Source organism: Equus caballus, chromosome 21, assembly GCF_041296265.1.
Source record: "Equus caballus isolate H_3958 breed thoroughbred chromosome 21, TB-T2T, whole genome shotgun sequence".
Lineage (NCBI taxonomy): Eukaryota > Metazoa > Chordata > Mammalia > Perissodactyla > Equidae > Equus > Equus caballus.
Genome location: NC_091704.1, coordinates 45,560,731 through 45,575,456, shown reverse-complemented (window position 1 = coordinate 45,575,456; position 14,726 = coordinate 45,560,731). Strand labels below are relative to the sequence as shown.

The 14,726-nt window shown below is 45.1% G+C and overlaps 1 protein-coding gene across 1 annotated transcript; it reads left to right on the top strand.

Annotated features, from left to right (window-relative positions):
* The first annotated feature begins 12,066 nt into the window (after nt 1-12,066).
* On the top strand, nt 12,067-13,473 carry RXFP3 (relaxin family peptide receptor 3). The gene has a single exon (NM_001257167.1). It carries the CDS (start codon nt 12,067-12,069, stop codon nt 13,471-13,473), a length of 1,407 nt encoding a protein of 468 aa, NP_001244096.1.
* Nucleotides 13,474-14,726: the final 1,253 nt, after the last annotated feature.

Sequence of the window (14,726 nt, the reverse complement as noted above, 5' to 3'; positions counted from 1 at the left end):
GGGAGGCGATTAGGTCATGAGAGTAGAGCCCTCATCATGGAATTAGTGCATTTATAAAGGAAAGCCCAGAGAGCTCCTTCAACTCTTCTGCCCTGTGAGGACAGAGCAAGAAGATGGCTGTTTATGAACCAGGAAGCAGGTCTCACCAGACACTGAATCTGCCAGCACCTTGATCTTGGACTTCCCAGCCTCCAGAACACTGAGAAATAAATTTCTGTTGTTTATAAGACACCTGGTCTATGGTATTTTTGTTATAGCAGACTGAACGAATTAAGACACTGAGGGTACTGCAATATTTGGAATTCTGGGAAATAAACAAGAATCAGCAATGAAGACTGAGGATTGGCCAGCAAAATAAGAGGAGAATCAAGAGAGCACGGTATATTTGAAATCAAGGGAAGAAAGTCTTTAAGGAGGACTGATTCACTAGTTCAAACTGGGCAAAGGATGCGAGGAGAGTCCTGGCTCCACATACTCAGCTACATGGAAGAAAAACATGGAAGAGAGACACCAAAGATTGAGTTTTTCCAGTTAAGAAATAACTCCACCCACCAGTAAAGGCAGTTCAACCAATGTCCTTGAAATCTGACCAGATTAGAAATTCTCTCATGGAGAGTGATGTCAGGAAAGGATGGAAGTGCCAGGAAATGTCTATGAGACTAGTTCGCTCCACTCTTTCTATGCTCTTAACCCATTGGGCTCAACCAAAGCGTGTGAGCAGCTTGGGCTGGGGTTCTCCTCCTCAGAGGCAGAGACTAGCTGAGTGTCAGGGGTCCTGCTTGGTCTCAGAGGGCCGCTCCTCTATTTACCAGTGCTCTTTGGTAACCTCCTGAGATCAAGGAGGGCAGGACATCAGCTGCGCCCTCAAGAAACTTTGAAGTAGTAATAAGGATGTACCATAATAATAGCCACCATTTTTTTGCTTTATTGAAATATACCATAAACTACACCTGTTTAAAGTGTACAATTTTGTGTTGACGCCGGTATAGACACATCTGTGAAATCATCACCACAATAAATTTGACATATGTATATATGTGCATGTGTGTGCATGTGTGTGTGTATGTCAAACCAGAAGTTTCCTCCTGCCCCTTTGTAATCCCTTTCTCCTGTCCCTACTTGCATTGCCTCCAACCACAGGTAGCCACTGTCTTGCCTTCCATCACTGGACATTATTAGCATTTTCTAGAATTTTATATAAATGGTGTCATGTAGTATGGACTCACTTTTGTCTGCCTTCTTTCATTCTGCAAAATTATTTGAGATTCAGGGATGTTTTGTGTGCTAATACTGTACTCCTTTTTATTTCCACATAGTATTCATTGTATGGATCTACCACAATTGATCCATGCATTCACCTTGTCACTGATTTTTCTGTTGACCATTGGAAAAATGATGAAGGGAAAACCTAGTCACAGACACCTCACCTAAAATCAGGCAGATGCATGCAATACCACTAATTCACGTTAAAGATTTTCCCTGAGGGTGATGAAGCAATGCCCCTAAGTGCTCCAACGATTTCATTTCAATGAACAAGGTATATTTCTCCTCAGGATAAAATTACTTTAAAAGATGCACATCAAAATGGGCTTTAAAATTAACCCTGGGTTAAGATAAAAGACCTCTTTATGATTTTATAGAGTCTCCACAGAACTTGCCCACACTGCCAAATAGAGGTTAGTTTATCTCCACGGCCACAAGATGAGTATTTGCAGCACTAGGAGTCTTCAGGGCACAGAAAGCCAGACTCTGCACTCTCAGAGACCCTTTCATGAGGCCCAGGGGACAGCTGGCTGAGGGCTGGGTGACTCTGCTAACACCTTTATCCACCTCAGCCACACTCGCCAAATGGTGCCTGCCAGGATCACCTCATTGGCAATGAAGAGGCCTCCTTTGTTGCTTCATAGCCCCTCTGAGTGTTGCAGATAACACTGACTCATACTGTTAGTTACATGTTTCTCTGTCCTGCTAAACCCACACCAAGTCTCCTGAGAGGTCTCCAAGAGCAAATGGCTGTATTGATTCAATCACTGTTTCCTGCAGTAAAGCAGTGGCCTTAATCAGATTAAGGTGTTGTCATTCATCTTTTGTAGGAGAGAGGGGTGATATGCGTATGGATAGGCTGATGAAGTCTTTGAAACCCAGAGTGAGAAAATTAGGAACACAGGATATGTTTATGAAATGCATGGATCAGGATGTAAACCAGAGAGAAGTCTGTGAAAGACTCATAGAAAGAGGTGATGTTGTCAAGCAGTGAATCAGAAAGTGGGCAACTGAGCTGCATTTCATGCAGTGAAATTCGAGTTAATGAATCTTGTGATTTGTTGTGAATGATTCTGCGCTTGATTATAAACTGTTAGTACAGGGGATGTGTTTCATTCTTTTCTGCATTTCTCTCAAAGGAAAAATGGTAAATGAATATTTAATCTGAGGATGGGTTTGGGTGGGAGACTTAGTGAGGAATGTTTTGGGGAGTGAACTGCTCAGAGGCCCATGGAGACACCCCTCTATTAACGAGTCGGCTTCCTCTTCCAACTTCCACCTGACCTTGGGAAACAGATTCTGTTTAGTATTAGATATTCCCTTCTCTCTTTGCCCTGAAGAATAAATATTCTCCTTTGTGGATTTGCTGAAAACAAATGTAACTATTTAAATCACCAGTCACTGCAGCAAAGAGAGGTTTGTTAACATTGACACTTGTTACAACACAAACACTGTGTGTACCTCAGCAGAAGGTAGGGCACTGGCCACTGCTCGGGGGTCGATGGCAGTGTTCTGAGCACCCCTCTCTGTCATTTCTGCACACGGTTCTGGTTCTAGCATCTAATCTTGGAATCCAGACATGAAAGAGGAACCAACAGTTCGCACTCTGCTGGTGAGGATTTGGCAAGTGAGACCTAAATCCCAGGTCTGCACGCAGTTTTATTGGAAGGGATGGGGTACAACATCTATAATTTACTTGTAAAAATTTCATTGTCGATGATATTAGTATGTGTTACTTTTAATTTACATAGTGGAAAAAAGAATATGAACGTTGAGAATGGTCAGGTATTATTTAATCAGAAGTTCACACTACAAGTCAGCAACTAAAAGTACTACAACTATCTTTATCTCTGATAAACACCAGATGTCTCTTAACTAAAATATTGAAGATATGTGACTTGATTAAGATATTGTAGAGACACTCCCCAATCTTGTATATACAGGATATAAATATCTAGTAAAAACGGATTTCCATTTTCAACCATGATGCAGTAACAGGCATGTGATTTGCCCTTTCAATTTAACTAAAAAAAGAGTGGGTAAAATATATGAAACAATGGTTTTCAGACATTGGGCAACAAGCAGCACAGGACAATGACCCCTGAGAGGAGGCAAACAGGTAATGTGAGTCCTACAATTACCCAGATTACTGCGTGGAGAGAGTTTCAGGCTGCAATGCGGGCAGGGGACCCCAAACAGCTCAACGGTCTCTGAATTGAGGAGGAAGTTAAGAATTTGAGGAAGTCAAAGTAGCTAAGAGTTTGCAGGACAGACTGTGGAAGAGGAGAGACTTGCACAGAGAGGAGAGAGCTGTATATACACAAAGTTCCAGAGATGTGTAAAGGATTCCCCACAAGCCTTTAACTAGGTACTGCTCAGTCCATGCATGAGAATAAACTGAGGCAGGAAAAAAAAGAAAACACTGGAAAGCTTCAGGTGAACCAATTCCAACAATGACACCGGGCCAGGAATAGTTTGCTTTCCTACCAGTCAAATTAGAAAAAACCTTGTAATACACAAGGCATCAGAGAATATTGCCTCAGAATTGGGACAAAATTAGACCTAGAATAAAGATTGTCCCGGTCTCACCTAACAAAACATAAAAGCAAGCCTTCAGAGGACCAAATTCTTTACAAGTAACTTAAATGTGATGCAAGACTATTTAAAGAATACAAAAATATCAAGCAAGCAACAAAGTAAAATCCACCCTGTGTGTCAAAAATGATCAGGAATGCAAAGATGCAGGGAAATGCAGTTCAAAATGAGGAGAAAAGTCAATCGATAGAAACAGCCCCAGAAATGACACTTCTGATAGAATGAGTAGATGAGGGTATTTTTAAAGGTATAATAATTACATTTTATAGGTTTAAGAAGATAGAAGAAATCACGAGCATGTTGAGGAGAGATATAAAAAAGATCCAAGTTGAACTTCCAGGGATTAAAAAAACAATGTCTGAGATGGAAACTACACTACATAGTATTACTAGCTGATTGGATGCTACAAAAGAAAATATTAGTGAACTTGAAGTCATAGAAACTATCCAAAATGAAACACATAGATAAAAAGACTGGAAAATAAACCCCACACTGCATCAGGGAGCCGTGGAACACTTCAAACAGCATAATATGCACATAATTGAAGTTTACAAAAGGGTTGAGGGGAATCAAAAACTATTTGAAGAAATAATGGCCAAAATTTTTCCAAATTTGATGAAGACTATAAACTCATATATTCAAGAAGTTCAATCAGTCCCAAGCACGAGAACCCTTTATGCTAGATGCTCGCTAGATTCATTGAGCCTACAGAATGGGTTGTATGATTCTTTTGTTTCTGCTTACAAATAAATGTAAGTGGCAGAACTTGTTATGAGCTATGCTTCTTTGAAACCTGGTAAAGAGGTGGTAGAGAGGGGACCGAGATCATCCCTTATGCACCTCTACTATGGGTGACTACTGATTTTTAACAAAAGGAACTTGAAAGCTACACAAGAAAAATCAGCCTCAGCTAGTTTGCAATGACAGAAATAGGAAGAGTATAGAAACTGATATTCAAAAGCATTCCTAAGTGACTTTGCAATTGTTAGACCTGTGTGTGAAGGCTATAACTGCTCCTCTGATCATGAGTGAGTAAGCAAGGAAAATAATAGAAATGTCAACTCTTGACTGAATATGAGGCAACTGGTAGAACCTAGGACTGGATGCTCCCATTCCATCCTTCACTGAGTCACAAGCAAGCCTACAAGTTAATGGTGAGTTAGTTGACCTGGGTCATCTTCAAATAAGCAACAGGGGATCAAGGGCAATGGACTTTACCCTTGGCCGTGCATTAGAATAATGTGGGGAACTTTGGAAAAGTAACATCTGGACTCACTCCAGACTTATTAATTCAGAATTCCTGGGGGGAGAAACCCAGGGATTGGAATGCTTTTAAGGTCCTCAAGAGATTCTAAGACAGCAAAGAAACAGTACATCAATAAGTCATCCTGCCACAGAAATTTTCCTGTGTTTTGTTTCTTTCTCTGATGGGCATTCATAACCTTAGAAAGGAAAAGTAATCAGTCTCCATACCCACATGCCCTCCCTCCTATCACATCCTGTTGTCCTGGTGTCTGGGCTTTCCTTAAGGGGAAGAGTGGCTAACAGTTTTGTCTCTGTGTGTGTTTCAGAGTAGGAGTTGGGGGGAAAGCTACTTCTTTGTTTTAGAACAGTTGTTCTCAAACTTTAATACATCAAAATCACCTGGAGGGCTTGTTAAACCCTAGATTGCTGGGCCTGACTCCAGGGTTTATGATTCTGTAGGTATTGGGTGGAGCCTGTAAATTTATATGTCTAACAAGCTCCCAGGTGATGCTAATGCTCCTGGCTGGGACTGCATTTTAAGAATCACTATTTTAGAGGGCATGAGGTGATTAGGTTGAGTTTTTTCTCAATGGTGAAAGAAATGGAGTTTCAATAATTAAAAAAGGAGGTATTCAACACCAGAAGATGGTGAGCCTTAGGAACTGGGATAGGAAGAGGGTTGGAGATTCCAGAATGGGTTCAGAGCCTACCTCAATGCAGCATCCCAGAGTGAGGATGACCATACAGATGTCTTACACATTAGGGCCATGATGTTGAGACACTCAACAGAGGACTCCAGAGCAGATCTCAGTATGATAAATGAAGCTGCCAGTGGAGCTGCCCAATTTGGGGGGCCACTCAGTCCTCGAGAGTTAAAGACAGCAGCAGTGTGCCAGCTTGGCGTGAGGACCAGGGCCCTCCTTCTCTTCTCCAGACTGCATGAGCCTGGGGAATAGCCCCGTTGAAGAACAGGAAGTCACCAAAGTTGGCTGGTCTTGATTTCTCTCCAACTTAATAAGGGGAGCTTTAAGCCGGGTTTAATTTGATTTAGAAAAATAATGAAATGTGACATTTTTTGCTTTCAGAATGCTGTAAAGTAATCCAGACTCATTTTAATATCTTTTTATGAAACAAGTCCCAACTAACTATTTAACTGGGACCCATGATTGTTTCCCTGATTACAGAGACCCTCCTAACTAAGGCAAAAGTCAGGGAGAATATTGCTTCCAGTGCATTGAGAATGGCAGTTGCCAAGTTCTGAGTGTGTGGAACATGGGGAGGAGGACTGGAAAAGCACTTGAAACAGAGTTTGCAGATGATTGCAGGGTCTTCCAACTGGGAATTTCTTTCTTATTGTTGAATGAATGTTAGTGGTTAGTAAGAAATGGAATTAATGACTCATTCATGGGTTCAAGCTGCATATAATTTTCCAGGCACTATGTCAGGAATTGAGGATACAAAGAGATTAAACATGGAATATAGTTCTCAAGAGGTATTCAGTTTGAAGGAGGGGTAGTTGTTTGTTATTGTCTGTCTGAGACAGTAATAAGCGCTGTAATAAATGTTCATATAAAGTCCTTTGGGAGCACAGAAAGAGTGACTAATTCTCTCTAGAAAATATTAGGAATAATAAAATCTTCCAAAGAGGAAATAATTGTGTGAGTTTAACCTTGAAGAACAATCAGTAATTCACCAGTCAGGCAAAAGGGATAGGAGAGAAATGTCCATTTAGGCAAAAAGAACACAGTAAACTAAGAGAGAGGGAGATTGCTTATCAAAATATGGGGAATGACTAGTGGGGTAGTGTCAGTGCAATTCAGTGTCAAGGATGTTGTATCTGGTGGAGTTAAGTTGACAAGAATGGTTCAATAGATGGTGGCATCATATTGAGGAGACCTCATATTCATATTCAGCTGGTATGAGTGAGCATAGCAGCAGAGATTTTAAAAAGTGTTTATACATCTCCATACCTACTGGTTGACCTCTGCCCCAAGCCCTCTGAGTAACCACCTCTGGGCTGCTCTGGTCCTCCCTTGAGAGCCCCCTCCCCTCACCTCTCTATGACCTAGCAACTAGAAGGTTTATCCCTGACATAGCGAGGGCCCTTCATGTATTTCTGCTCTTCTCTTTAATATTTCCATACTTCTTCTTTTGGAATTAATTTATTTTTCTTCCTCGAGTATCTTGAGTTGGAAGCCTAGATCGTTGATGTTTGACCTTTCTTCTTTTTAAAAAGATGCATATATAGCTATAAATTTCCCTCTAAGCCCTGCTTTAGTTGCATCCCACAAATTTTGATGTCATATTTTATTATGATTTACTATAAAATATTTTATAATTTATTTTATAACATCTTATAAATGTTAGTTCTTTAACTCATGGGTTGGTTAAAATGCTGCTTAATTTCGACACATTTGAGGACTTGTAGTTATCAACCTTTTGTTGATTTCTAGTTTAATTCCACTGTGCTCAAAATACATGTCTGTGTGATTTCAACCCTTTGAAATTTGTTGAAACTTGATTTTGGCCCAGCCTGTGGCTTATTTTGGTGAATGTTCTATGCAGACTTGAAGAAAGAGTGTATTTTCTGATTGTTGAGAATAGAGTGTAGAACTTACCCTTAGGGTGTGCCTTTTCTGGGGTTTTGACTGAAAGCCTGGACTATTTACTTATTCCCCTCCACTTTACTAGGCTTGAACTTCAATCTCTGTTGCCCTAGCACTGTGTAGCTGGGGAAATATTGCTCGGTTGAGTAGACCTTCAACCCCTGTTTTCTGCTGGATGTTGTAACAACCTGCCCTGCAGTGGTAGTCAGCCTTTAAGATGGTCCCAATGATCCCTGCCTCCTAGTAAGCATGTTATTGTATAACTCCCCTCTCCTTGACTGTGGACTTGACTTACCAACTCACCTCTAAAAAATAAAACATGGCAGAAGTGGTGGGAGTGTCACATCTGATATTAGATTATAAAAAGACTATAGTTTTCATGCCCAGTTCTCTCTCTCTCATCACTCACGCTGGTGGAAACCAGCTGCCATACTGTGAAGCAGCCATGTGGAGAATCCCACATGGTGAAAGATCAAGGTCGGCCAGCAACCAGGTGAGTAAGCTTAGAGGCAGACTCTTCTTCCTACCACATAAGCCTTCAGATGAAACCACAGCCCCAACCGATAGTTTGACTGCAACCTCTTGAGAGACCTTGAGCCAATGACTTTATGCTGCACCTGGATTTCTGACTTGCAGAAACTGTGAGATAATGTTTGTTGTTTTAAGCCATATAGTTTTAGCATAAATTGTTATTCAGCAAGAGATAACTAATACAGAGAGAAATGGAGAGAAGTAGATGGATTCAGGAATTTTTTGGTTTGGGGAATTTTTGTTTCTGTTCTTGAGAACATGCTAACAGGACCTACTTAGAATGGGTATGAGGGAAAATAAGAAATAAAGAATTACTCTTAGGTTTTTAGCTTGAACAGTTAAGTGAATAGTAATGCCATTTACTAAGATTGAGAAATTTAAAGGAAAAATCAGTAACCATGTGGAAATGTCAAGTAGCAAATCAGATTTGCTAGAAATCAGATTTGGGGTAATAATAGTATCAAGCTCACTGGTTGTGAGCATTACGTGAAATGATGCAGATAAAATTCTATGCACAGTGAACACAGTTATTATCTGTAGTGGGTAGAACTGTGTCCCTCAAAAAGATATATTCAAGTCCTAGCCCCCAGTACCTGCGAATGTGACCTTGTTTGTAAACAGGGTCTTTGCAGATGTAGTTAGTTAAGATGAAGTCATACTGGATTAAAATGGACCCTAATTCAATGACTAATGTCCTTATAAGGAGAGAAAACAGACACCCACATACACAGAGAGGGGAGAATGTCATCTGAAGACAGAGACAGAGAAGGGAGAGATGTAGCTACAAGCCAAGGAATTACCTTAGAACCATTAGAAGCTAGGAGAGAGGCATGGATGGTTTCTTCCTCAGGACTTCCAGAAGGAATCAACTCTCCCAACACATTGACTTCTGACTTCTAGCCTCCAGTACATTGAGAGAATAAATTTCTGTTGTTTTAAACCACCTAGTTTGTAATAATTTGTTACAGCAACCCTAGGAAAATAATAGTATCCAAATAAACATGTAATGTGAGTGGTGATCATTGCTTCTATTATTCGTATTGTATCACTGATGTTATATGTCCAAACACCTAATGCATTGTTTTGCGTATATAGTAGGAACTCTGTTCACAATTACGGTAATGTAAAAGATCTGTGATTTCTGCATCTGGGCAGCACTCTCTGAGAGTCATACTTGGGAACAGCCTTTCCTGAGGGCTCAATCTGAGCGGTGCTGGCTAGTACTCAAGGCCTGGTATTCCTCAGGAGCGCATGGCCCTCCCAGACCAATGGTGAAGAAAGGTCGCTGTCAGGCCTAAGTGCGATTTTAGGGAAACTTGGCAAAACCCTCTTCTCTTCCTTCACTTCCCATCTCAGTGTGTGATAAGCCATCAGTGGACATTATTTCTTTTTTGGCGCTTAAATTTTTTTACGCGAAGAGTTAGAAAAGGAATAAAAATCCAGATGTTCCCAAACTTGGGGAAAAATTTGTATCACCTGGAAGAACGCGTTTAAAATGTAGATTCTTGGGCCCCTTTCCAACTCCACTGAGAGTCAGAATCTCCGGGGCCAGCCGGGGCTGGAGGAGGGCTGCAGCCTACGTTTTCAGCAAGCTCCCCTGCTGACTCTGATGTCACCCGCTCAGACCTATCCTCAGAATATTTGAAAACCACAATTCCTTCTATATACAACAGAGAAAACTGAGGCAAAGAGCTTTCAGGGTATGCCCTAGGCTTCCTTGTTTTTCAACAGCACCTTGAAATATTTTTTAAAAAATTTTTTTAATAAAGGAGAGATTAAAATTTAATGGAGAAAAAACTAGTAAAAAATAAAGTGAACACTGAGCCTGAAGGTGAGGCTACTAAAATAGGGGTAAGAGGTATGCACGGAAGCAGCCTGTGGATTGGGAGGAATTTCAGGGCTGGCCGGGCTTCTCCATATTGGAGCTGTTCCAAAGAGGTGGCTTGGTTTGCTTTTTGGTTTTACCAGAGCCCTGGCGCCCTCTACCGGGCAGGCTGAGCAGTCCAGCGTTTACGATGAAGTGTGTTCTCTGGAACTGTGTTTTCGCTTTGGAATCAAGATTGTTTGTTTCCCTTCATATATTTTGGGTACCGTGTTTGTTTTTTCACTAAATTTTTTCTATCTCCTCTGCTTTAAAGTCGTATCCTCCTTATCTCTACAAGTAAAGTCGCAAGTTCTGCATTACCCCAGGACTGAGGACAAATAGGTTTAAAGATACTTTTATTTCAGTTTAGTCCCAGGCAGTAAGGAAAACATTTCAAATCTCTTAAGCCCACCGTAAAAAGTGTAATTTATACTAGAGAAGTTGTGCTGTCATTTAAATAAACTGCAATTTAAGATGTAATTCAAATGGTTTACACTGGATCCCCTTGCCCAAAGGAACATAGAAGTTTCCTTAGAATTTACTTCCATCGGTCTTTAAACCTGGTAAAGAGTTCTGATTATAAGAGTGATGGAAATCGGGAACTGGTGGTCCCAAAACAACCCTCTGGGATCTTCTATTCCAACTGCATCAAGGTAAAGAGAATACGGGTTTATGTGAGTAAACAATTTGTTGAAGAGATTTGAGCTGAGAGCTAGACAGGTGGTACCTAATGTCTGTGAATTCGGCTCACCAATTATATGTTCGGCTTAGCTTCAGTTCTCAGAATATACCAAAGCAGAGAACTTGCAGAGTTCTGCCCACTCCCCACCCCCAAGTTCTGCTAGGTGAAAACCCTTTGAAAATCCTGGCAATCACAGGCACCAATTAAAGTAGTCAGCTAATTAAAGAAAGGCAAGTGGAACTTGAGTTTGTGTATTCACAAAGCCCATCATCTGATTTAGGATCTGGGCATGGAGAGAGGACACTATTATTGCTTTTAAAAAGAAAAATGGGCAAGAGATTGTGTATTTTTAGAACCATCCTTCAGCAAATGGGATAATTTCAAAAATAAAGTGGGAGTAATGAAGAGAAAAAAATCCAATAGTTATGTTCAGGAATAAAGAAAGGAAAAGGGATCTCAAGTAAAAGCAGAATTTCTCCAGCAAGTAAAGGGTTACGACTATTTTCTTTTGAAACTTTGAAGAGGAAAAGGGGAGTTGACCAATGGGCTCTGCCTACTGCCCGCCTCTCCTTCCTCCCCCGCGGAGGGCGCGGCGAAGTTCAGCACCTCGGAAAGCGCCCCCACTCTCTGCGAGGGGTTTACGCATGCTCTTTGGGAGCCCGCAGCCTCGGCTTTGCGGGTGTAACTCCGCGAACGTCTTGAGAATTTAACTCGGGTGAGCGGAGCTGGCAACTCACTGGGAGTCGACAACAGCGGAGAGACGAAACGTGAGACAGCGACAACGACATCGAAAGACCTCCAGAGAGTCAGAGCGAGGTAGACGGAACTCTCCTATCTTTTTCTTTCAAAGGACAGAAACCTCGTCCAAGCAGCAGCAGAGGAAGCGACAAAGGTATTTGAAAGAGAAGGCGCGGGCGCGCAATAGCGGTCCTGAGAGGCCGGGTGGGTTATACGCTAGTGCCAAGTGACAACGGGAAACGCAGGGGTGAAAGTCTGAGTCGTACAGTAGAGACCCTGAGACTCTGACCTTGGCGAGAGAACACCTGGACGCTGACTGTTCGCCTTGGGAGCTGAGCTCTGCTCAACTCCCCTCCAGAGCCAACTGAGCGCAACTCCTGGGCGCCCGGGACGCGCTTGGCGCCCAATTCCTAGGCTCTATCTTCAGCGGCTGCTTTGAAAGCTCCCACTCATGCCCTGCGCCCTCGTCCCGGGAAAGACCCCTGTGGGAGCTGGACTCTCTTAGGTCTTGTCCCTGGAACATGACCTAGAGGCACCTGAGCATGCAGGTGGGCGTTCGAGCCACGATAGCCACCATGAATAAGGCGGCTGGCGGGGACGAGCTCGCAGAACTCTTCCGTCTCATCCCGGACCTTCTGCAGGCTGCCAACAGCAGTGGCAACACGTCGCTGCAGCTCCAGGACTTGTGGTGGGAGCTGGGGCTAGAGTTGCCCGACGGCGCCGCGCCAGGGCATCCCCCGGGTAGCGGCGGGGCGGAGAGCGCGGACACCGAGGCCCGGGTTCGGATCCTCATCAGCGTGGTGTACTGGGTGGTTTGCGCGTTGGGGCTGGCGGGCAACCTGCTGGTGCTCTACCTGATGAAGAGCAAGCAAGGCTGGCGCAAGTCCTACATCAACCTCTTCGTCACCAACCTGGCGCTAACGGACTTTCAGTTTGTGCTCACCCTGCCCTTCTGGGCAGTAGAGAACGCTCTCGACTTCAAATGGCCCTTCGGCAAGGCCATGTGTAAGATCGTATCCATAGTGACGTCCATAAACATGTACGCCAGCGTCTTCTTCCTCACCGCCATGAGCGTGGCGCGATACCACTCGGTGGCTTCAGCTCTTAAGAGCCACCGGACCCGAGGGCACAGCCGGGGCGACTGCTGCGGTCAGAGCCTGGAGGACAGCTGCTGCTTCTCGGCCAAGGCACTGTGCGTGCTGATCTGGGCCTCGGCCGTGCTGGCCTCCCTGCCCAATGCCATCTTCTCCACCACGATCAAGGTGATGGGCGAGGAGCTGTGCCTGGTGCGCTTCCCCGACAAGTTGCTGGGCGGCGACAGGCAGTTCTGGCTGGGCCTCTACCACTTGCAGAAAGTGCTGCTAGGCTTCGTGCTGCCGCTGGGCATCATTAGCCTGTGCTATCTGCTGCTGGTACGCTTCATCTCCGACCACCGCGTGGCAGGGACCGAAGGAGGCGCCCCAGCGGCTGGAGGAGGCTTGGCTGGAGCCAGCGCCCGGAGGCGGTCTAAAGTCACCAAATCAGTGACCATCGTGGTCCTGTCCTTCTTCCTGTGTTGGCTGCCCAACCAGGCGCTCACCACCTGGAGCATCCTCATCAAGTTCAACGCAGTGCCCTTCAGCCAAGAGTACTTCCTGTGCCAGGTATACGCGTTCCCCGTGAGCGTGTGCCTGGCTCACTCCAACAGCTGCCTCAACCCCATCCTCTACTGCCTCGTGCGCCGAGAGTTCCGCAAGGCGCTCAAGAACTTGCTTTGGTGCATCGCGTCGCCTTCGCTCACCAGCATGCGCCCCTTCACCGCCACCACTAAGCCAGAGCCCGAGGATCAGGGGCTGCAGGCCCTGGCGCCTCTCCACCCGGCCGCGGAGCCCGACCTCTACTACCCGCCTGGCGTGGTGGTCTATAGTGGGGGACGCTATGACCTGCTGCCCAGTAGCTCCGCCTACTGACGCAGGCGGAGGCCCAGGGTGTGCAGACACTGCAACGTGGCCTTCTCTGGGAGGGAAAAGAGGAGAGTGCATTAGGGGATGCTAGCCCCCACCCCCACCCCCATCAAGGGGCAGGAGTGACGAGAATGGGGAGAAGAGCAAAGGAGCAGCCTGTGATAAGGCTGGGGGACCCTCTCAGGAGAGGAGAGGCTGCAAAACCAGGTGGAGATCAGCGTCAGAGGGCCAGGCCACCGGCCTCTGTCCCACTTCCCTTCACACACTCTCCCTCTCTTGACTCTGTTAACTCTGGGCAGTGTGGGGGCGCCCAGAAGCGCGGAGAGGCATCAGGAATGTAAATAAATTGGGGCGCGAGGAAGTGGGGCTCAGCCAAACGGTGCGCAGACAATTGAGCCCATTTATTCCAGCGACTTTTATGGAGCCCTTGAAAGGGTCCCCAGGGTGCATCCAGCCGGGAGAGCCACCCACAGAACATTTCCTTTGTGCCCTGGCCCGCGATTCTGCCGCGAAGCGAAGGTCTGCCTTGCTGCCTGTCTGCGCCAGAAGCCTAGAGTTTGGGAGGAAGAAACTTTTTCCCAGTTCGGAGAAGGGAGTGACAATCTTGGTCCACCCCTAGGAGAAAAATGCACCGCTAGAGAGGCACCTCCCATGAAGCCATTGTATGGTTTATCGTCCCAGGCTGTGCGAGTGGGCACACGGGGAGCCCTACCTCGACTGTGCACGGCCTTTGCCCCCAGATGTGACCGGGAGTAAAATACTTGTCTCCTGCGAGCAAGAGTGATTCGCTGGGGAGGGGCGTTACTGCGGGAGGGAGCGGATGCAACGAGATTAGAGAAGCTGAATAGAGAGACCTCCTCAGGCTACTGCCCCTAAAGCGGAAAAGGAGCTCACGTGCTCACTTGGTAACCCAGCAGGAAGTGTGTGCACCATGCGCTGGAAGCCTGCACGCCCCGGTTGACCAGAGAGTATGTGCGTGCGTGGAGACGCTGCGCGCTCCGGTCTGCGCGCTGCAGGTGAGCTGTACCCAGGGGCAACTTGAAAATGTCTGAGTAGAAACGCTACGGTGAGTGGGGACTTTTCCGCAGCCTCTCCCCTCTCACTCTTTGGATATCGGGGTGCCCATTTGATTGAGGCTCTGGACCAGTGAGTACAGAGAGGGATGGCTACGCCACGTTTTTTGTAGGCTTAGCTAGAAGGTTAAGAAGTGCTGTGGAAATGTGCAGGGGGTACTGAAAACCAAATTCCCAGAAGCTGGA